Source organism: Lupinus angustifolius, chromosome LG04, assembly GCF_001865875.1.
Source record: "Lupinus angustifolius cultivar Tanjil chromosome LG04, LupAngTanjil_v1.0, whole genome shotgun sequence".
Taxonomy (NCBI): Eukaryota; Viridiplantae; Streptophyta; class Magnoliopsida; order Fabales; family Fabaceae; genus Lupinus; species Lupinus angustifolius.
The window spans coordinates 10,646,163-10,669,654 of NC_032012.1; the positions used below are offsets into that span (position 1 = coordinate 10,646,163).

Here is a 23,492-nt window from a genome sequence, read left to right on the forward strand (position 1 = left end):
GTCATCAAACCAATTAGGATATCGGTATAATAGTATAGTGGTTCAATCGATGATTCACTAGTTAAACCGCATACCGACGAAATTAGATATACATATATAATATATTAGCACTAATGTTGAAAAATCAATAAAAAACCAATATATTTTTTATTTTCATTAAAAATTAATTTTAAATAAAAATCGATCAGTATGACCAGTACGGTTCAATTGAAAATCGGCCAGTATGACCAGTTTTGACCAGTGTGATTGCATGACCACTATAATTATTGTATTACTGAGACCGATTCAACCGATCGGTATGAAACGGTTTCAACAACACTGATCCTATGTTCTTTTGATACATAGGTCACGTTAGTGTCATAATTCAACAACACATGGCAAAATAAAAAAAATAAAAAAAAGAGGAATCCACTTACTTAAAGATTGGGTTAAAAAATATATTCCACATCTTAGTTATTTATTGTATGAAAATTTGATAGTTCAGATCTACTGACTAATTCAAATAACATAAACCATTAGATTTTTATATAATGAATAACTAAAATGTGGAGTAAATATTTTTAACTTATTGAATAGGTAGATTCATTGCCAAATTAAAAATCATAATACATATAAAAGGATCAAAAGTGAAATTATATTTTTATTTATAAAAATACTTAGCTAATTACATAATTTGTCTACCTTCTTCTTAATAACAGAACTACAAGTTTCTCTAAGCCACTATCACATTCATTACAATTAACTTATTCTCTAAAGTTAGAAATAGCTCCACTATTTTCCATCACATTCACCCAAGATCATTATTAAAGGATAAGCATATCTCTAATGTTAATCACCACTAAGATTTGCATTTATATCTATCAATTTACAATTTCTAGGAAATATTTATTTTTCCCACACATTTGCCCTTACTATATCCACTTTTTTCTTTGTTTATTATGATATAGTTATTAAAGGAGAATAAAATCACATGGTAGAATATTTGTTATAATGGGAGATGACAACAATTCATATTTTTTTGGTTTCCCATAAATATTTTTGCATTGGAGACTATCTTATCCGAGCCGTGAGACTAATTTTTCCAACGGACATTTTTTCCATACACAAGACTCGAATCTAAAACCTTACTTAAGGGGAATCAAACATGTACCACTTGAATCAACGTCCGTTGTTAGATGACAACAATTCATATGAATTATTGAGTTTGATTTAAATGATCAAGATTAAAAAATGTATATTACTTTTTTAAGTGATCATATGATCATAATTAATTTTTAATCTTAACCATTAGATATATGATAATTATATTATCCAGATTTATTGTTCTCACAATTTTCAGATAATAAATAAAAATTGAGTCACTCCTTATAGTAGTATTCTTTTTAAAAAATAAAGAAAAAATAACTAAATTTAAAAATTATATTTATTAGTGTAATTCGGTAATATACAATATTTACATTGATTATGGATAAATGTTAGAAATATTATTAGCTGGAATATGCTTTATTGTTGCTTTATGAATAAGTTTCCAATACAACAATATTACCTCTCATAAAGTACATTTTTGGTCTAAACAAAAAATGACATCTAGATTTAGTTGTCTTTTATAACTTTAAATATAGGAAAATCATTTTTTTTGCACTAAAACTGATTTAAAATCAATATTAGTTGATTAATCGTTTTTGAAATAAATTACTATTAATAAGTAGAATCTCTTTATTAATTATTTTAAACACACAATAAAAATTCAAGCTACTAAGTATGTTGTTGTTCTTTTGATCTTTTAAGTGGTCATTGATTTTAACTTCCTAAAATACAAAGTTTTCTTGCTTATATATGTATACATCGGACTTACAATGAATCAAATCAATACTTAACTCGTTAAAATTGTTTCCTGAACCAAACTATTGAAATTTGAATTAAAAATAAACTAGTCAAATTTGAGTCAAGTAATATTCGATTCGTTACGTTCATAAGCTAACGAACTGAATTGGTTGAGCTAATGAGTTTAATTAAACACTTCGCAAACACTTTAATTGCGTCGAATTCGAGTTTGAAACATAGCTCGTTTCGAACTCAAGTCGAGCAAATTTTTATCAACGAAACTGAACTTAGCTCTAGTTCGACTAAATTCAGTTTGTTTCCGACCCTATATATATTGTTTGTATAAGATTAAATTAGAAATAAATGTTACATATATCACCAACTTATATTTAAAGCTAATTACTAAACTTATTTTTTACCTAATAATAATAAGATTCACACTAATTATGGATAAAAGTAAGAACAATATATATATCCATATAGTAAAAAGTAAACCCTTCCTTCAAAGTTTGATTTTTTTTCTCTTCACGTTGTCAACTCAACTCGTCCATCATGAACTCGGGCGAGTCACCTTGTATTTCATGAACTCAACTCAGTTATGTGTTTTTAAAAACCGAGTTAAACATTCTCTTTGTTCACTAACTCACTCTTCATGCTTCTCGAATTCTCACATTTTTCTTCAACAAAACAAGGTTCTCTCTTCCTTTCCCTTCTTTCTTTTACGTTACTTGTTTTTGTTGTTGTTCTTAACTTTATAACTTTATCACTAACATTAATCTAAATATCAAAAAATATACAAATCATATATAAATATATTAAGCACCCTTTTATTTATTATATTTGTTGGGTTTGTAGCATTTGATATTCAAGAACTTTCTCATAGGTAACAACTATTGTTCATCTTTCTTTGTTTTCTTTTTCAACCATTAACTTTTTGTTCAATGTGTGTTGCTATATCTAAATATATTAACTTTCTTTGTTTTCTCATAGATTATAAGGTTCTATGTGCTTGTATGTATATAATAACATAGGGTATGGTTAAAGGTACATGAAATATTTTCTGGGTTTTTGATATTTCGATTAATTGTTATACATGTGTGGTTTTAGTTATGTGGGTATAACCCAATCTTCGTGTTAATGATGAATGAAGTTGTTATCTTTTGGTTTTCAATGGTGTGTTTTACTCTTCCTTGGTTACACGTATGAGTCTTAGTTTTGTTATGTGTTAATCTGAAAGTGGCTGAATTAGCTTTGATTGTGAACTTAGTTGCATAGAAGTGGATCTGGGGTTGGCATTCTCTTCTATTTGGTTGTTAATCTGAATTCTTCGACTTCGTATCATTTTCAACAAAGGGGTAAAAATGGCTCCTCAGTGCACGAGGTTTTCACATAGTCGGGTACGAGGACGGAAAATATATGCAATGGAGAGAGAGTTTCCAGGATTCGGACCAATCCAAGTCCCTATGCGAACACCCTTTTCGTTGCGTTGAGGCTCATCCTCTTTTCAACAAAAGTGTGTTTTTATTGTTGTTTCTGCCCCCTAAGATCAAGTGTATATGGTAGTCTTTGTGTGGTTTTATTATTTTGAAGCTTTGTCAACCATTGAAGAATCTTGTTTTCCAGAAGGGGTAGACAAATTATTATTTTTCTGGCTAAGAAATTGATGGCCTTTTATGTGAGTGATTCTGAAATTTCGTGCTTTATCATATTATTAGCACTGGTTGCAGTTCAAGTTCTGTAATAATTATTTTCGGTGCAGAAATTTGTCTTTTTATCATATTTTGAAATTACTGGACATCGAAGAATTCCTCATCCAATATTATTTGTGATAGTTGGTCTATGAGAATTTGATTCTGATTAAATTGAAGGTGAAAACAGTAAGAGATCCAATGTTTTGTTAGATAGCTAATATGCAAATGTAGGATTGAAAAGTTAGGAAACGAAGATAAAGATGAGCTTAGAAAGCTTTAAAACTTCAATTATAATGGTTGTGTAATCTGGTTTTCTTCAATAAGTATGATAATTTGCAAAATCATTGGCCAAGAAAATATGAATGGTTGCTGAGTTCTGAGGAACAATGTACATGTCTTTTATGCCTAGTTGCAGCACATTTTGCAGAATCTTCCTTGAACATATTATGTAACATGTAATCTACATTTCCCTTCTTAAGCTTTTGATTTGAGTTTGTAGTTATTACTCATTAGCTTTATTATTATCCTATGTTTCTTAGCAGATGGAGTTAATTCAGCAGAATTACAATGATAATTTCGTGGACTATGCATCTAATAGTCCTCCAAGCTCTCCTGATATATGCAGTATAGTTGGAGACCCGCAGTTGAGTCCTCGACTTGGTTGTGAATACCAAGTGGAAGTTCCTTCTATGATAAAACAAACAGCGCGGTTTCAATTTCAAATGAATCCTGTTGATTCAGAAGTTGTGCATGATAACTCACTTTCGTTTGCAATTGGTTTGCCCATATCAGTCATGTGGATACGTAGTGATGTAGAGGATAGTGGAGACAATGACGGTAGTACAGACAATGTAATTGAACCTGAAAAAGCATCTAGTGTGAAAAAGAGTAGGATATCAAGTCAAGGGGATAAAAGCAAAAGTTATATAATGGCACCAGGCACATTGAGTACCTCCTGGAGTGATGCCGATGCAAGAAGTTTTCTCCTCGGATTGTTTATTTTTGGGAAGAATTTCATTAAGATAAGAAGGTTTTTAGAGAACAAAAGGATGGGAGAAATACTGTCATTCTACTACGGGAAGTTTTACAAATCTGATGAATACCGTAGATGGTCAAGCTGCAGGAAGTTAAAAGGGAGAAAATGTAAGACAGGCGAGAAACTTTTTACAGGGCTGAGGCAACAGGAACTATTATCTCGCCTGCTTCCCCATGTCTCAGAAGAATCTCGAGATAATTTGCTACAGGTATTAACTGTTCCATCTCTCGTCTACAGTGTTGCTAATAAGCTACACCATGTATATTTCAGTTTAGCCCGTGTCTATGCGTTTTATGATTTCATTTTTTTTTCATTCCCATGCATCACTTCTCTGTTACTCCTGTGTAAGCTGCAATATTTATATATAATGATTTTGTCCATTCTTTATGGTTGTATTGACCGTGTAGAAGAATAGAAGCCATCAACAATAAGGGACTCCATTAATGTTAGAAAATGAAAACTTCACTAATTCAACGTGTTTTATTTCTTTAACATTACATGCTTTCTACAATAGATATGATTGTATAGGCTGATTGAATCGTTATCCTCGCACCAATTATTATTTGTATCATTTATGTCCTTCATTCCTCACTTTGCGTCCGTCTATAATCAGGTTTCTAAGTCATATACGGAGGGCAGCACTTTTCTCGAAGAATACATATCTTCTTTGAAGTCTGCTGTTGGAATAGGTGTCCTTGTGGAAGCAGTTGGTATCGGTAAGGGGAAAGAAGACCTTACAAGGCTTCATGTGGAACCTAGGAAGAACAATCGCATGTTTCCAGCACCAGCTAGCAAAGATTGGGCTTCTCTTAGACCCAATGATATATTAAATTTTCTGACCGGAGGATTTCGACTGAGCAAAGCCAAAAGTAACGATCTCTTCTGGGAAGCTGTTTGGCCCCGCTTGCTGGCAAGAGGTTGGCACTCTGAGCAACCAAAGAATCAAGGCTATGTTAGCACCAAAGATTATCTGGTGTTTCTTACCCCTGGTGTTAAGAAGTTTTCAAGGAGAAAACTCGTGAAAGGCGATCAGTACTTCGATTGTGTTACTGATGTCTTGAGTAAAGTGGTTTCTGAACCAAATCTTCTTGAGCTTGAGGAAGAAGCTAAAGCTGGTAGCTCTAATGATGAAGAGCGAGACAAGGTGCTAAATGAGGATCATCAGTCTGATTCTCGTCATCATTGTTACCTCAAGCCTCGAGCTTCCACTTACAACACAGACCGTACAAAGTTCGTGGTTATCGATAGCAGTTTGGTGCATGGAGGGAAATCATCCGATTTAAGGAAATCAAAATCCCTGCCTGGTAATTCATTGGATAAAGTTCAGGCAGATGCTGCTGGTATAACATGTAAAGGGGTCAAACATATGAATAAAGCAAGCCACAAGAAGGATATGTCTAAAAGCATCGAGCAGAAGTTAACAAAGTTCACGGTTATTGATACCAGTTTGCTTTATAAAGGAAAATTGTTGAAGGTGAGAAAACTGAGATATCTACCGGTTGAATTAGAAGATGCTTCTAAGATGGATGGTCTTTCTAGCAAAAGTAAAGGTAGCTCTTTTGATGACAACTCACCATGCGAGGTAGAGGCTAAAATGCCAATATATGGCAAAAAGAATATTAGTAATACGGATTGCCGGAAAGGCATATCTGGTAGAGATGCTACCAACAAAAAAGAAGCATTTGATAACCGAGATGATCATGCAAGCAAGACGGCAGCAAGCAATCAAAACCAGAAGACCCAAGTGGTCGATGATAATAAACTAATTAGGAACATTAAGCATCAATTCAGCCGAAGAGCAAGATCAGGCCATTCAAATCATCCAGTGCCCCCCATCAAACGGAGGAGATTGACTGCTTGTGTCAACGATGAGACAAACCGCGTCCTTGAGAATTCCTCAGGTTGCTTGGGATCAGAAAAATTGGCATTTTCGCGGCCATTGGGCTTTCCAGATGCCAACAAGAGTGTTGGTGATCCATTTAGTCATCATCAGAGTGAAAGTCCAATTTCATCTTTACCTGACGGAAGTGTGGGAGAGAATAATGAAGAAAGCATCTTCAATGAAATTTGTAGGATTTCTCGCGGCAAAGTTGAGAAATGTGAATCACAGTCACCAATGCCTGAAAATGGTGAAATGATGGCAATAGTGGAGGAAGATGCAAAGCCCCTAAAGGCAAATGATCCATGTTTAACATCTAATGCCCAGGTTGTAGTTGAGAAGCCACTAAGAACCTCTGATGATGTTGGTTCTACGGAGCAGCAGCCCGATATAAATCCCCGGAGGCAGAGCACAAGAAACCGACCCTTGACAGTCAGAGCGATGGAATCTCTAGCAAATGAATTCTTTCATGAGGAGAGGAAACAACAGAAAAGGAAAACCATCAAAACACCGAAAGATCCTTTCAGTCCGTGCCGCAGAGCTCGTTCAAAAGTTAAAAAAATGCAGCAACATTACAGTTCAGATCACGAGGCTGCAGTTTCGGTAGAAGAAAAGCATTTGAAAGAAGATTGTAGTGTAAGCCAAAGTATATGCATGCCTCTAGATTAAGTTAAAGAGTATGGTCTATTATACTAGATATCTTTATGTTACCTATATCATCATCATAATCATCATGAAGTTTTAACTTTTGGAAACAAATTCATGTTGAAAGTACTGATGCTTGTTCTGCTTATTTTCAATTGTATCCTGAAGCTGCTGAAGGATCAGACATATATATGTACATAATTTTGCATGCTCAAGAGAATGTTGATGAGATCAGTTTTTTCTATCTTTTTTTGAAATGAAATATGGCTCTTTTTTCAGTTTGTGATTTTTCTCATTTAGAGTTTTTTTTGTGCTATTAAGGGTATCCCTCACCCTTTTTGGTAAGGAACTAATCTCTTTTGAGTACGTGGTTGTCTCACCCAACAAGTGTCGCTTTAAGTAATCGAACTCTTAACCTTTTAGTCATCCTGAAGATCTAGCGGAGCCTTACGCCACTAGACCAACACCTTGTTGGTTCTTCTCGATTGGAGTTAACATAATATAACTTGTTATGTTGATATAGTGACAATTCATTCCAACTAAACATGTTAAATTACTTTATTTATTATTCTTATAGGATTTTTTTATATCATCTATCTTTCATGTATTAACCATTTTTAATTCTTAAAATAAATGATACAAATAAAATAAATGGTGTATTGATAGTATAAAAAATTATCACGTTATCATTATATAGATATTAAATTGTAACATTTTTTACATTAAAAAACATATCTAACATTTTATATCTCTTTAACTCCCAAAAGTTTTTACACACTTTTATCTCTACAAGCATTGGTGGTTTATTTAAGCGACTTCAAATGTTTGAAATAAGAAATGAAAATACAAGATCAATTGATTACAATATCATGAGAAATATTCAAAAAAATATTCTCATTAATTTCTTATTTTCAAAATTCTAAACAACTTTTATTTGCTCTCCATGATTTCTATTAGGCTAAAATACTATTTTAAACACTTATCTTATTTTTAAAATTCAAAAATGTTAAATTTTATTTACTGTTTATCAATTTTACCATTTCATCATAAAAATGTTAAATTTTCATCACAATATATAAATAATTGTTAAAGATCGTTTCTAGATCATCAAAATCTTTGATTTTCATTAGAATTTAAAATATTTATATGATTATGATAACAAAAATAGAGAAATCATGAAAAAGATGAAGACAAGATAAAGGAATGAGCTTAGCACAAATTTCCAATAATATCCACACGAAATCATTGCCACTAATTTAATATATTCTGAGACCAACATTAATCTATATTTATATCTATACTTCTATACTATAAATAAAGCCAAAACTATAAATAACTAACATCATATATTTTTTCACATTCCAAATTTTTTAATAATCATCATAAACTTTGAAATATTACTCTTATTCTTTTTCACAATACATCATTATTCTTCCACACATTTTCTTATTTTTTTATCTTTTTTTGTTCAATTCTATATTTGATTAATCTTCTTATATCTTTGGTCTCTATTAAGTTTATATGTAACATTTCTTATATTAAATTATTTTTCTTTAAAGAATGTAACACAAAAATGATACATATCATAAAAACAAGAATGCGATTTAATAGGCACGAAAGTGCTGATTGACACATTAATATGACATAAGGGTGAAATTGACAAGTATTTAAAGTAAATAAAAAATTATTTTTTTATGAGCATAATATTTACACTATATTAGTGTAATATTTGTATCATATACTTGAAAGTATAGTAGGAAATGCGCCGAACCGAGTTGAACTAGAGTTTAGTTAGATAAGGATTGATTCGACTCAAAACTTGACCTGAGTTTGATATGAGTTATTTTTTTAGTTTAAGTTCGGGCCAGTTAAAGTCCGCAAACTATTCGACTCAGTTCAAATTGATTCATTTGGACAACTTAAATAAATAAATAATTTTTAAAAAATATGCAAAAATTTATATATATAAATATAACATTGTTTATATATATACTAATAGTAAGGATAAAAAATAATTCATGAGGCATAATAACCATAAAAAATAGTTTATATATATATATATCAAGCTGAGGAACATAATAAGTTAAATTATTGTATCTAACTCAAGTTTAACTCTTTTATTTAATAAACTCAATTTTCAAGTCAAGTTCGGCTCGAAATTATTGGTTCAGTTTATTGAGAGCAAAAATATATAATGATTAATATGAATAATATATAAATACAGAAATAGTTTTAAATTGTGAGTGAACCTCGCGTACTTGTAGATGTTTCTGGCTCGGACAAAAAAAAAAAATATCATTTTCCTTTTTTATTTTCTAGAACTAGAACCCGACCCTGTTCTATAGAACCTAGTCTACAAAGTAAGCCGTTTTCACAAAGCTATTGTTTCTTCTACTTTGGATCTTCACCTTCACTCTCTGCTTTCTGTAAGATTTACTTCTTCTCCTTCATTTTTTAATCCTATTTATCCAACCCCAATTGTTTCAAAAATTTGGGAATCATTGGGTTATTCAAAACCCTAATTTTCACATACAATGGTTTCGAATCATTTGGTTTAGTTTCCATTGCATGATTTTGTCTTTTTTTGGTTTTCTAAACACTTTGAGATGTTGGGGTTTCTCCTTTTCATCGAAAAATTTAATTTTTATTAGTTTTGGATTTTCATTGAAATACAAATAGGAAATGGAAGAAGATGATGGTTATGAAGAGTATGTGCCCGTGGCGAAACGTCGCGCCATGGAAGCTCAGAAGATTCTTCAACGGAAAGGGAAGGCTGCTGTTGTCACTGATGCTGATTTGGAGAAACAGATTGTGGTTGAAACTAAACCCAGTCTTCTCGAAAAGGCGTCGCAATTGAAACGAGATCAGCCCGAGATTACTGTGACTGAACAGATTGTTCAACAGGAGAAGGAGATGATTGAGAATTTGTCTGATAGGAAAACCCTTATGTCTGTTCGCGAGTTAGCTAAGGGAATAACTTATACCGAGCCTTTGCCTACGGGGTGGAAGCCGCCTTTGCAGATTAGGAGAATGTCGAAAAAAGAATGTGTTTTGATTCGAAAGCAGTGGCATATAATAGTTGATGGTGAAAATATTCCACCCCCAATTAAGAATTTTAAGGAGATGAGGTTCCCGGAGCCGGTTTTGAGCAAGTTGAAAGCTAAGGGGATTGTGCAACCAACGCCAATTCAGGTTCAAGGACTTCCTGTTATCCTATCTGGGAGAGATATGATTGGGATTGCATTCACAGGTTCGGGAAAAACTCTTGTCTTTGTACTGCCGATGATCATGATGGCAATGCAGGAGGAAATTATGATGCCTATTGTTCCTGGAGAAGGTCCGTTCGGATTGATTATTTGTCCGTCAAGGGAACTAGCTAGGCAGACTTATGAAGTGATTGAAGATTTCTTGATACCTTTGAAGGAAGCTGGATATCCGGAACTCAGGCCTTTGCTTTGTATTGGTGGAGTGGATATGAGATCACAGCTTGAGATTGTGAAGAAGGGTGTTCATCTTGTTGTTGCTACTCCTGGGAGGTTGAAGGATATGTTGGCCAAGAAGAAAATGAATCTTGACAACTGCAGGTATTTAACGTTAGATGAGGCTGATCGATTGGTCGATTTGGGATTTGAAGATGACATACGAGAAGTTTTTGATCACTTCAAAGCTCAAAGGCAGACTCTTTTATTTTCTGCCACAATGCCGACCAAGATTCAGAACTTTGCTAGAAGCGCTTTGGTGAAGCCTATTATTGTCAATGTGGGACGTGCAGGGGCGGCGAATCTTGATGTTATCCAGGAGGTAGAGTATGTTAAGCAAGAGGCAAAAATAGTTTACCTCCTTGAGTGCTTGCAAAAAACTCCACCGCCTGTTCTAATATTTTGCGAGAATAAGGCTGATGTCGATGACATCCACGAATATCTTCTCTTGAAAGGAGTGGAAGCAGTGGCTATTCACGGAGGCAAGGATCAGGAAGAGAGAGAGTATGCCATTTCATCTTTTAAGGCCGGAAAGAAAGATGTATTGGTTGCAACTGATGTTGCGTCCAAAGGTTTGGATTTTCCCGATATTCAGCATGTCATTAACTATGATATGCCAGCTGAAATCGAAAATTATGTCCATCGAATTGGACGAACCGGAAGATGTGGCAAGACTGGTATAGCAACAACATTTATAAACAAGAATCAAAGCGAGACAACATTGCTTGATTTGAAACACTTGTTGCAAGAAGCAAAACAAAGGATTCCTCCAGTTTTGGCCGAGCTTAATGATCCGATGGAAGATAATGAAGCAATCACGGATATTAGTGGGGTCAAGGGATGTGCATTTTGTGGTGGGCTTGGTCATCGCATCCGTGATTGTCCCAAATTAGAACATCAGAAGAGCGTGGTGATTGCAAATAATAGAAAGGACTATTTTGGATCTGGAGGTTATAGAGGCGAAATTTGAATGGCACCAATCCTTTGTGTATCGCTTTTTCTTTGAACACGACCGAGTTATGTACTGTATCTGCAACTTTAAAATTTTGTGCCATGAAATATAATGGGTTTCAGCATAATTTTGATACTGTTGATTGTTGCAGTGTTAAATTATTGAGTAGTAATGTTCTGAAATGTATTGGATTGATTTTCACAGGAATTTGAGAATGAGCTGAACTATTCTTCTGAACTGATTGAAATAATGAAGCCTTAGTATATGGTTAGGGATGATTACATGCTTTCACACTTATAATTAAGACCTATTCTTGACAAATTTGGATTCTATTTGCTTTTTTAATTTGCAAATATGACTCTGCTTAGTTATTGATGCCAAATTGCACTGTAAAAAAGTTATCATCTTGCAGCCATTAATCCAAATTTGCCTTACCAGATTGATAAATCATCATTAGATTAAGGTTTGGGTATAAAGAAGGGTGACTTATACTCTTTTCATATGTCACATGGAACTTATCTTACTTAGATATTTTTTTTGTATTACCAAGGGTATCTACCCGACCTTTGGGTAAGATACTAATTCATTTCGAATGAGTGGTTCCCCTTTTTAATAAGTGTCGTTCTCACAAATCGAACTCTTGACCTTTTAGTTTTTTTGGAGATTTAGTGGAGTTGTATTCCACTAGACCAACGTCTTATTGGTATTTAGATACGATACTACAACATTTAACATTTACAATTTCAAACCTTATCTATGAAGAATGTTTTTTCTTAAAATTTCAATGCATATAACATTAAGTAGCCTGAATTGTAAGGAAGAGTGATTTTATTCACTGTATATATAATATTTCACTGGAATTAATGAGAATTTCACAAGTCACCCTTGTTTTTCTCTATTTTGTTTTTTGTATGATGTTAAAACTTAAAAGAAATCTATGAAGTAAATTTAGTTTGAAAATCTTACAAATTTACAAGGAAAAGATAATAGTATTCACTAGATTATGGAGTTTTCTTTGTCTGCTTAACTAAAATAGTAGCTTGCTATAGGATTCTATCTAATCAGAAATTCAGAATAGAATGTACTCTGTTCACTATTTTTTGTATTATAAGGGTATCTCTTTATTGTTGTGGCTAAGGAATAAATCCTTTTTTGGGTATATAGCTGTTCCACCAACAAGTATTGTTTCCATGAATAGAACCCTTGACTTTTAGTCATCTTAGGGATTTAGTGAGACCTTACATCCCTAAACTTACACCTTGTTGGTACTCTAGTAACTATGATATGCTATTTTGTGAAGAGTAGCATTTAATATGATAAACTTTGGTATAAAGCATTTAAGATCTTATTTGAGCCATGATCACAAGACAATTCATCAAAATCTTTGGAAGGAGATGGGAAATTAAGGTAAATAATTTCAGTATTGGCAATAATTTCACTTGTTCACCTCCTATAAGCTTAATTATTTTACCCTGAGTTAAATATTCATACAACAATATAAACGTTTTTGTTTCAATATAATATCTATATAATGTCAATATAAAAATTTATAAATAATCAATATCCATGATTCATTTGTTATAATTAAATATGAATGCTAAATGTACAATCTAAAATATAAAAACTATTAAATTTGTGCATATGGGTATGTTTATTGTTATTATTGATCCATGAATCATATACAAAGAATATATTAAACTCTTACAAAGTTTTATACACCGTTAACATTCATCATTGATTTATAATTATCATCGACTCTTTAAAAAAGAAGTGATACAAATGAATGATGTATAATGTGTATAAATATTAACCGTGACAATGAGTGATGTATGAAGTATTATGATGTATTGATTATATATAAATCGGTATAGTGAATATTAGACACTATTCTAACTACTTTATGTAACACTTTCTATTTTTCTTTTGTAAAAAAACATGAAGACAAAGTGAGACATAGTTGAGATCTATGTTGTGTCCTTATAACAGTTTGAATTGGTGAATCTGATCTGAACATGGCAATGATCATTGGTTTACAATACCCAGAACGCTTTTATGCTGCATCATCATTTGTTGGTTTTGATGGTTCCAATTCTCCCACCAAATCCAACTTTTCCAATTCCACTGCACTTCTTTTTTACACCTTATATAAACAGGTACTTTTACCTTCATGTTAGTATTCATATAATTCTGATTAATTGTGTTAGGTGTAATTATATAAGTGGAAGTGCAAATGATTTGTAATAATGGTTGTATCTGTTTAATACTATATGTGGATATAAATATCATTGTTGATGTTGTTGTGATTACTTGTGTATTGCATTGTTGTAAAATTATATGTTATTTGATTATCTTGGAGGGTGAGCCTTGGCACAATTGTTGTCTCAACCTCTATCCTCTAATCAGCTTATTCGCTTTCGGAGGTAAAGTTGTATATTTCTACCCGGAAGCATATGTTGTTCCATTTTTGTGTCATTCACTATGCTACATTCTATGTTTGGCTGATAAATTGTTAGATATTTAAATCAAATCATATTTCATTTTTCTAACCGCGGAAGTAAAGTGGCACATTGAGTGACACAAAATGATCCATGTTGTTATAGGATAATATTGAATTGAATGTGTTGTTGTACTAGACAAGATACGATTTTGAATAAATGCACCGGAGAGAAAGTTTACCTAACGACTATTGCAAAAAAGTTGGTAGAATCCGTCTCAGGTGGTTTGTACAGGTGTAGAAAAAAGATCTGTAGAGTATATCATCGGATGGAGGGTACCTTAATAGTTAGAGGTAGAGGGAGACCAAGAAAAACCATGTGAAACCATTAAGAAGGATATTATCGCGTCATTTATCGACGTCGTGAGAAAGACTTGATTGTGGTTATTGTTGTTGTTATGTTAGGCAACTATAGGACCTTGTAACACCCCAGAACCCAGCACATGGAAAATTGTGGAGCATAGCAAATGGGCCAGGTTAGTTTCATTCAAACCATTCATATCAATCAACCTTTCACTTTTGCAATGCTATTTCTATACACTCTCAATTAACATCTATGTTCATGCATGTATACTTTGCAAGTAGTTCTTGTTAATAATGCATTTTCTAAAATCAATGATTATTTCAGATATTTACAATTGCATTTCTTCTCTCATTTTGTTGAGAAAGTTATTTGAATTAGTAATTACTGATGCAGTTGGAAGCAACTTGGAAACATGTCTTCCGCGGAAGCCATGCGTCTTTTCGTGAAAATACTAGAGGTGATGCACATAATTTTAGTTCGCGATTCTTCCTTGGTATAATGCAGAATGCTATCTGATTATTGTTGTTAATTTTTTCATTTTATATTTTGATGTGTAGGAAGAAGATCCTAGTTGGTATTCAAGAGCATCTGACTCTGTTATAGAGCCTGTAATAGATGTGCAAATGAATGTGAGTATTATTTATGCTATATATAGTATTGAACCCTGTTCTTGACTTCTTGCTATGGTGTTTCCTCGGAATGTTATCGAAAAGTTTCATCTCTGCTTATGGCGTTGGCTTGCAATGAGCTTTACTTGATATATTCGTCTATCACATTCAGATTGACTTTAGAGTAAGAACTACAGAGTGATCAGAATATGTTCTGAGTGAGAAATCCATGTACCCGAATGAACTGAACTGCATACATGTACCAATACCGCTTTCGTAGTAACCATGTGCATGCATGAAACTCGAATAGTTTAATGGTTTTGTTGCCAGACAAATCAACCTGAAATTACATCAAGAGAATTGTAATTATAGACATCTTCCTCTATATTCTTCTCATCGGTTGCCGTAACTGTCAACATTGTAATCTTTTTTGTTCCTTTTCCTGCTTTTCATTTTTTTTGCTTGTTTGACAGCATAGCTCCAAAGTTGAACCAGTAATCAAGAATGGGAACTCTTATCCAGAGACAAAGACTATTTCCAGTGAAAATAAGAGTCAAGTTGGGACACAGGACAAAGATGTTGTTGTGGAAGGCTTCGGTTCAGTTCGAGTTTATGATCAATGGATTGCACCTCCAGTGTCCGGTCAGCGTCCAAAAGGCCGATATGAGGTATCAGGTCTTGCAAAAATCCCCACTTTATTAGTTCATTGTCTTTCTTTCTTTCCCTTAAGTCAAGTGTGTTTATATCTTCAGCATGGAGCTGCAGTTGTGCAAGATAAGTTGTACATATATGGTGGAAACCGCAACGGTAGTTACCTTAGTGACCTTCATGTAAGCACAATGTTCAATATATCAATTGCATGAAAATGTGCATTTTCACTAAGTAATTCTATATCTGTTGCATTCTCCATTTCAAGTTGACTAAGCTATATTCTGCATACTTTGAACCAAATGGAAACAAATACAGGTTCTAGATTTTGGAAGTTCGACTTGGTCGAAGATTGAGGCTAAGGCTGGAGCTGAGTCTCCAGTAACTTTAATCTCTTGTGCTGGCCATTCTTTGGTTTGTATTAACCATAAAACTCTACTTAGTCTGCTGCAGCTTTCAGTCTGTTTGTTGTTAACTGCTAGTATTAGTTCTGAGATATTTTCGATTTCGGTGTAACTTTTTTACTTCAGATTCCATGGGGGAATAAGCTTCTGGCTGTTGCTGGGCATACAAAGGATCCTTCCGAAAGCATCCGCGGTATAATGATAACATTTTTAGAGTATTTAATTGTTATATTGTGATTAGAGGGCGAGTCTCGATGCAACGGTAAGTTTTTGCCTTGTGATTCAGAGATCATAAGTTCAGATCCTAGAAACAACATATTCGCCTGTCAGGATAAGATTGTGTGCATCTACTCTCCCCAGGTCCCACTAGGTGGGAGCCTCGTACGCTAAGTTGCCCTTTTATTGTTATGCCGAGATTGCAACTAACTATCCATATTACAATTATTATTATGACAGTGAAAGCATTTGATTTGCAAACTTCAACCTGGTCAGATCTGACGATTTATGGGAAAGCACCGGTGTGTATCTGTTATTTTTCTGTTTATTAACCCGAAAATGTCTTCGAAACCTTTAAATTTCACATTAGGAGCATGTTTTTTTATAAGCACATTAGGAGTATGTGACATGTAACATTTGCATTTCTCTTACAAGAGATTCATAAATTTTACGATTTTTATACATGCAACAATGACCTTTGAAGTTCCCTTCAATCATGCATGCTTTGTAGGTATCACGTGGAGGCCAATCTGTGAACCTTGTTGGGTCAAGCTTAGTAGTTTTTGGTGGACAAGATGCAAAGAGGACTCTCTTGAATGATCTGCATATTCTCGACTTAGAAACAATGACATGGGATGAAATTGATGCTGTGTAAGAAAGTTTTTGTAGCAACTTTTCTATCTCCTTATTTTCTTTAATATGGTGGGGTTAATGTTAATGGTTTTCAGTTGTAAAAAGTGACTTTTTTTGTGAAAACAAATTGAAATATGACTTCGTTCAACAGCGGGGTACCTCCTTCTCCGAGGTCTGATCATACTGCTGCTGTACATGTCGACCGATACTTACTCATCTTCGGTGGTGGTTCGCATGCAACTTGCTACAATGATTTACATGTTCTTGATATGCAAACTGTAAGACCGTTGCTTCTTATGTTAGTTTTGGACTGGAAAATCATGTCCATCTAATCATTCGAGTGAACTTTGCAGATGAAATGGTCTCCACCCACACAAAAGGGTGACGTACCAACACCACGCGCTGGTCATGCTGGTGTAACAGTAGGGGAGAATTGGTTCATTGTTGGTGGTGGTGACAATAAGAGTGGTATGCTTTTCTATCATGAATTGATACAGTGGTGGAAAACTTCATGTATACTGTTTTCGTTTAACGGGAAACATTACTGTTATATTGGGATCAATGTGAAGGCTAATAAATTCTGGTATAGTTATTATGTATATGTATATCTGTTACTTGGGTTGTTAATTTACTAATTATTTATGATTTCAGCACATTTCTGATGCTGCTATATATATTTTTTACGAGTTATATTCGATTTGCAGGGGTATCAGACACGGTTGTGCTGAATATGTCGACACTGTCTTGGTCAGCGGTAACTTCTGCTCAAGGGCATAGTCCTGTTGCAAGTGAGGTACTTTATCTATGTAATTTAAACAAGGTTGCATGTGCTATGTCATACGGGAAGATTCCGAGACTTTTCAATTATTTTCTATCGGCGTCTGCTTAAAATGTTTCCGTCTGCAGGGCTTGAGTTTGGTTGTGAGCTCCTTCAATGGGGTAGATGTACTTATATCTTTTGGAGGATACAATGGATGTTACAACAATGAAGTAAAAATAATTTCTGAATTCCTTCTTTCTCCGATCTCTTTCCTGTTTTTTATCATTCTCCTTCATCGGATGTAGTTTGCTGCAATCAGGTCTATGTTCTTAAACCAAGCTGCAAATCAACGGTACAATCCAAAACAGCTGAAAATTCCATACCGGATAGAGTTTCCGCTGTCCAAAATGCCGCCGATACCCCACATGCGGAAGCAGAGTTTGGAGCAAGGCATGAAGGGAAAGTTAGGGAAATTGTTGTGGACAATGCTGGTGCAACAGTATGTATTATTGCTAAGCAGTACATTTTTTTCTCATACAGAAGAAATCATTTTCCGCATTTGGTGCCATTTCATTTTAATTCCTGCCCTTCACTGATTTCATATTTTTCTCATACAGAAGAAGTCAAACGGAGATCCTATATCGGCCATGAAGGCTGAGATAGAAGAGTTGGAATCAACACTCAGCACGGAGAAGCTGCAGACTCTTCAACTAAAACAAGAGCGGGCAGAAGCCGAGTCTCGTAACTCTGACCTTTACAAGGTAACTACATTATTAGTTCAACTTCCTTTTCTACTTCGGAATTCATGAGAATAAAACTACCCTATTGCTCTATTTGTTTGTAGAGTTCCGAGTTACATGGCAACACTCCCTAACGAAACCACTTTGTTTTGTCTCTCGGTTCACTGGATTAATCGGGTCGAAACTTGAGACTCAAGCAGACCATAATAAACAAACCTTGAATATTATGTATTATGTATTGTTGAGATCTGAAATACATCACTGTAATTAATGCTATCAAAGGCTCTCCTCACATATGTTGCACTGATAATATAGGAGCTCCAATCGGTACGTGGCCAGCTTGCAGTCGAGCAATCAAGGTGTTTCAAATTTGAGGTATGTTGTATTAATGCTTCTAAGTGATATCCTCTCTAGAACTTTATGATTCCGTTCTTTGAATCAAACGCGATGTTTAGGTATATGATTATAGAAATATTATCGGTAATCATGGGGCGTCATTTATTCGATCACTAACTATTCACAGAGTAGCAATACATTCATGCAATAAGAGTTCGATTTTCGAACATTTTCATCTTTGCAAAACTGCTTTTCCAGTGGTTTATTTTTAGAACTTCCAATGACACAAATGATGTTACTCTTAACTCTAGTCACTTTGGTATCTAGGATGACATAGTGAACCTCATTGAAATCCTTGTAGAAAAATCCATCTCTTTTCGATCTATTTCCCGTTTATTTAAGCTTAAAAGAAGTGATTAAATCAAAAGTTGTTGTGTTTGACTACAATTATAAAGAAGCTCCTCTTTCGTCCGAGATCCACTATGGCCTTTGTTTCCTTTTATGGATAAGTAAAATTGAATTATTCTTTGTAACCATAGAGTATATTTGATATTGCAGGTAGCAGTTGCTGAATTAGGCCAGAAGCTCCAATCTATTGGGACATTACAGAGGGAGCTTGAACTCCTCCGGCGGCAAAAGTCGACCTCGGAGCAAGCTGCATTAAATGCAAAACAAAGGCAGAGTTCAGGTGGTGGTGTGTGGGATTGGCTTGCTGGTACTCCTGGCCAGAAAGAAGATCATGACTGAATCTTTACCAGCAATTCTACATTTGGTTTCATTTAGCCAAATTTTGTTTCCAATTCTTTTTGGTGTATTATTTATGTTCTTTTTTTCAGTGTAGATAAGATTTAGCTTCTTTTTGGCCGAAAGAAACAACATCTTCGTTTCAAAGGGTAAGACTGTATATATCTACCTTCCTCGGACCTTGGGAAAGCTACCTTTTTTGTCGGACTTTGTTAAGAAGGATAGAGTTTATTGTATTGAAAGTGAGTAGATTGTTTAATGAAAGTATATATATTCAAAGCATTGTATTACCTTATTAAAGTTTTTATTCAACCAATTATGCTTCCTCTTCTTTGAACTATTGATTGCTAGCAAAGTAACACTCATGAATTGTAACAAAAAACAAAATCAAAATTGATAAGAGTTTCTTTCAAAGAAATATGGTATATGTTGCTTGATTTTCTTGGTTCTAGAAGAATCATATGCATTTCTATTCCTAATGGAAAGGGTTTCTTTTTAAACCAAAATATAATTAATCACACCCCATTTTTTAAAAATCCAAAATATGTTCGATCCAAATTATCTTATGCAATTTAGTTGCCAATGGCAGATTTTTTTAATTTTTGCAATTGTATCAAAAGTTGCATTTTTCATTTTTTTTTACTTCTTCAAGTGGGTCACTAAGACTTAACTACTCACAATATTGAATAGTGTGTAAGTTTACAATTTAGAGACACAATTAGTTGAAGAATTAGCATAAATTATCCACATTCTACTACAAATGTGATATCCTTTTTATTTTTTTGGCAAATTTATTAATTCTTTCATTACAAATTTATTGACGTGTGATTTCTACAATTCCAATGATTTTCCAATAATTATCATTTATGCAATTGGAATTCCAATAATTATCATTTCTACCGAGACTAGACATTAATAAACCAAAGTCTTGGTGATGATCTTCAATGATATGATATGTGTCATGAAAAAAAGTCATTTTACAAAATATAAAAACTCTTTTATTTTTATTTTTCCGAAAGAAAAATAAAATAAAATAAAAAATGAAATGAAAGAAACTTGAACTCGAACCCCAGAATCTCTTTCTATCTATTTCTTCTTCACACTGTTTCTCTTCCCACCAAATGTTGGGACAGGTAATTCATTCATGAAAATCTTCATATCATACATTGAGATTCCTTCATAGGAAAGTCTTTTCTCAACATCGACTAGGGTCACTTTCATCATATTCGAAAATCTAATTCTCTTGCTTTTTCACTATCCCACTTATTCTATTGTACACAAGTAAAATTGGTCTTTCATAGGAATGTGTCGAATGTGTCTCTATTCAATCATTATATTACTTTATTCTATTATATTTTGATTTTGTAATACAAGAGCAATGGCTTCATATATAGATAGAGTTTAATAACAAAAGATATGATTTGATCCCTACTTGTTAGAAGAAAGGATAATGCAAAGATATAATTTGAATTTAACAAATAAGCCACGTTTAAAATATATAGAAACCCATGCATTAACGTAAAGTAATGTTTAAGAAGAAATCTCAAGATCACATGTGTTCTTTAAAAAATAGGTCATACATGAGTTATTTTCTCATGCATGGTTAAGTTGGTGTTTCCTAAGTAGATCAATGATTAAAGGGAATGGGATCACCCATCTTAAATGGTGTCTCATTTCCTATCCTAAACCAATTATATATTGACATATAGATAAAAGAAAAAATTTAAAACAAAAAAGTAATAAAATAAAGTTAAAACCTCTATACATGATTAGAGAACCAAATAGTTTGGCTCTGGTCAATCGAATAAAAATGAATCAACGATGTCTATAATAATGTAAAATAATATCCTAAGTAGTACTAAAAAATTAATAAAAATGAATGATGATGTATGTGAGAATTTCGGTATGACTTTTCCTTAGTTAATATTCCCCTTATTATTAATTTGTAAAACCACAAAATGCAAATGAATACATATAACAAAACATAACCGCTAATAAACTGTAAAATAAAAAAAGAATAAGTCAAAAGAAAAGTATTCATCAATTCATAAAATAACGAACTACATTTATGCATGCATGCATAGGTAATGATCAAAACCTATAAGATCAAAAAACAAAAAACAATTCCTAATTCTTAAATCTTCTGCTGCATTTGAGAGATTAATTACTACAAAAGAAAAAAATAATTTATTTTAGTTCTATCATCTTATTTACAATAAAAAATAAAAATAGCAATAACAACTCTCTAATATCTAAGATGATCCTTATTCAATTCTTAACCGTTTCCTTTATTGCATTGGATTTAGAAGAAGCAGATGCAGTTTTGTTAGGCAACAAAATTGGATTAATATTAGGTAAAACACCACCACTCGCAATAGTTACACCTTTCAACAATTTACCTAATTCATCATCGTTCCTCACTGCTAACAACACATGCCTTGGGTTTATCCTATTCTTCTTGTTATCTCTTGCTGCATTCCCTGATAATTCCAATACCTAAACATCAAAACACAAAATCACATTCATTACAAAATTCATCGACAAAACAATATTCTGTAACAATTCAATTATTCAATTGTTCAATTATTGAATTGTTCATACTTCTGCAGCAAGGTATTCAAGAACTGCAGCGAGATAAATCGGAGCACCGGTTCCAACTCGTTGAGCGTAACGACCTTTCTTCATAAACCTAGCAATGCGACCAACCGGAAATTGAAGACCGGCTTTCACTGATTTTGAAACCGCTTTCTTCCTCTCACGTCCTCTTCCTCCACCACCGCCACCACCACCGGCACCGCCACCACCAACGGCACCGCCATCACCACCGGTTGTTGTGTCCATTTTTTTGTTATGCACGATCCGAAGATTAAGCAACGATGAATTGAAAATGGTGAATGTGAGATTGAACGTTGCGTGGGTTTTATATAGTATGTGAGATGCCACGTGGAACAGATCGTGGGTGTTTCTTTTGGTTTGATCGAACGGTTGGGAGAGAGTGAGGTGGTAATCCGTGGTTTTTGTGTTTTTCCAATAGGATTATTTTTTTAAACTGGAATTAGTTATGTTTGAGTGGACGGTTGAGATTGTGGACACGGTGGCTATCCGTGTGCTTTGTTTCATCCAACGGTGATGGTTTGTGGTATAATACTAGATTATATTGCGTAAATGATGATGGGAATGGGTTTTCCTTTTAACAATTTTTGTACCCACGACGTCGTTTTTTGGATAACAATGCCAGAAACTGCTTTGTATATAAGCACTTTTTTTACAACAACACAAAACAAGTAATTTGATGTATGTATTTTTTAAACAATTATTATTAGAAAAACTTATCTCCTTAAATTTATTAATTTATTGATTATTTGATACATGCTTATTTTTTTATAATATATTTTAAACTAAATGAAATAAGACATGTCGAACAATCAATAGATTTAAGAAAACTAGTTATTTTTTTGTACGAGGATATATTTTATTCTCGTTAGAAAAAACATTAAAATACCATCATAGTTTCCCTTAATATATGTATTTTTTTTAAATAAAATAAGTGGGTCAATGGTAGTGACTAATAACACCTATGATTTTGATAATTTCAAGTTTTAAGTTTCTAACATAACATTATTCCTAAAACTAACTAGAGGTGTGGTCTCCTCATGAGAGAGAAAAATTAAATGAATGTTTGTTTGAGCTGGTATGTTTTTTATTTTATTTATCAAATAATTTGGATTTTGAATCTTAAATATGGAAAAAGGGGGATGGTATTATATTATGAACATTTTCAACTCAAATCTTTGCCCAGGAAAATAATACATATAGGTAAATGCACTTATATAAACCCTGATTTTCCAAAATCATGCACTTTTCCAAACTAATTACCTATATGGATTTGTTTTAAAATTATATATCAACCTATAAGCAGTCAAACAAATTGTTTAATAATTTAAGGTAGTCAAACAAAGTATTTATTAAATTAGGATAATCAAATTACTCCAATTTTTAAATATATTTGACTTCACATATGTTAAAATTTGATTGGATTAGCATTTTTTTAATTGTCTATAATTAAGAAGAAAGAATATATGCATTGACAGTTTTATTC

General features: G+C 33.2%; 4 protein-coding genes across 7 annotated transcripts; 3 read left to right on the forward strand and 1 right to left on the reverse strand.

The window, feature by feature from the left end:
* On the forward strand, window positions 2,333-7,321 carry LOC109345804. 2 transcript variants are annotated; one of them, XM_019585019.1, is made up of 3 exons: window positions 2,333-2,516; window positions 4,055-4,759; window positions 5,165-7,321. In XM_019585019.1, exons 1-3 carry the CDS (start codon window positions 2,406-2,408, stop codon window positions 7,097-7,099), a joined length of 2,751 nt encoding a protein of 916 aa, XP_019440564.1. In that variant the 5' UTR covers window positions 2,333-2,405; the 3' UTR covers window positions 7,100-7,321. The 2 variants fall into 2 exon arrangements, with proteins under 2 accessions (XP_019440564.1, XP_019440565.1); XM_019585020.1 differs by having other exon boundaries at window positions 2,334-2,516; window positions 4,058-4,759.
* Window positions 9,382-11,706, forward strand: LOC109345805 (DEAD-box ATP-dependent RNA helicase 35-like). Its single transcript, XM_019585021.1, has 2 exons — window positions 9,382-9,501; window positions 9,755-11,706. The coding sequence occupies exon 2, from the start codon at window positions 9,758-9,760 to the stop codon at window positions 11,522-11,524; it is 1,767 nt and encodes a 588-aa protein (XP_019440566.1). The 5' UTR covers window positions 9,382-9,501; window positions 9,755-9,757; the 3' UTR covers window positions 11,525-11,706.
* Window positions 13,437-19,709, forward strand: LOC109345809 (acyl-CoA-binding domain-containing protein 4-like). Of its 3 annotated transcripts, none has more exons than XR_002107448.1 (18): window positions 13,437-13,659; window positions 14,406-14,476; window positions 14,698-14,761; window positions 14,862-14,933; window positions 15,386-15,580; window positions 15,665-15,742; window positions 15,879-15,974; window positions 16,091-16,157; window positions 16,421-16,482; window positions 16,692-16,831; window positions 16,965-17,091; window positions 17,167-17,281; window positions 17,518-17,606; window positions 17,720-17,803; window positions 17,893-18,072; window positions 18,191-18,334; window positions 18,629-18,768; window positions 19,208-19,319. XR_002107448.1 is itself a non-coding variant. In XM_019585028.1 (18 exons), exons 1-18 carry the CDS (start codon window positions 13,519-13,521, stop codon window positions 19,394-19,396), a joined length of 1,974 nt encoding a protein of 657 aa, XP_019440573.1. In that variant the 5' UTR covers window positions 13,437-13,518; the 3' UTR covers window positions 19,397-19,709. The 3 variants fall into 3 exon arrangements, 2 of the variants coding, with proteins under 2 accessions (XP_019440573.1, XP_019440574.1); XM_019585028.1 differs by having other exon boundaries at window positions 18,629-18,688; window positions 19,208-19,709; XM_019585029.1 differs by having other exon boundaries at window positions 18,194-18,334; window positions 18,629-18,688; window positions 19,208-19,709.
* Window positions 21,621-22,334, reverse strand: LOC109345813 (late histone H2A.L3-like). The gene is made up of 2 exons (XM_019585033.1): window positions 21,995-22,334; window positions 21,621-21,889 (listed from the first exon to the last, which is right to left on the reverse strand). The coding sequence occupies exons 1-2, from the start codon at window positions 22,232-22,234 to the stop codon at window positions 21,662-21,664; spliced, it is 468 nt and encodes a 155-aa protein (XP_019440578.1). The 5' UTR covers window positions 22,235-22,334; the 3' UTR covers window positions 21,621-21,661.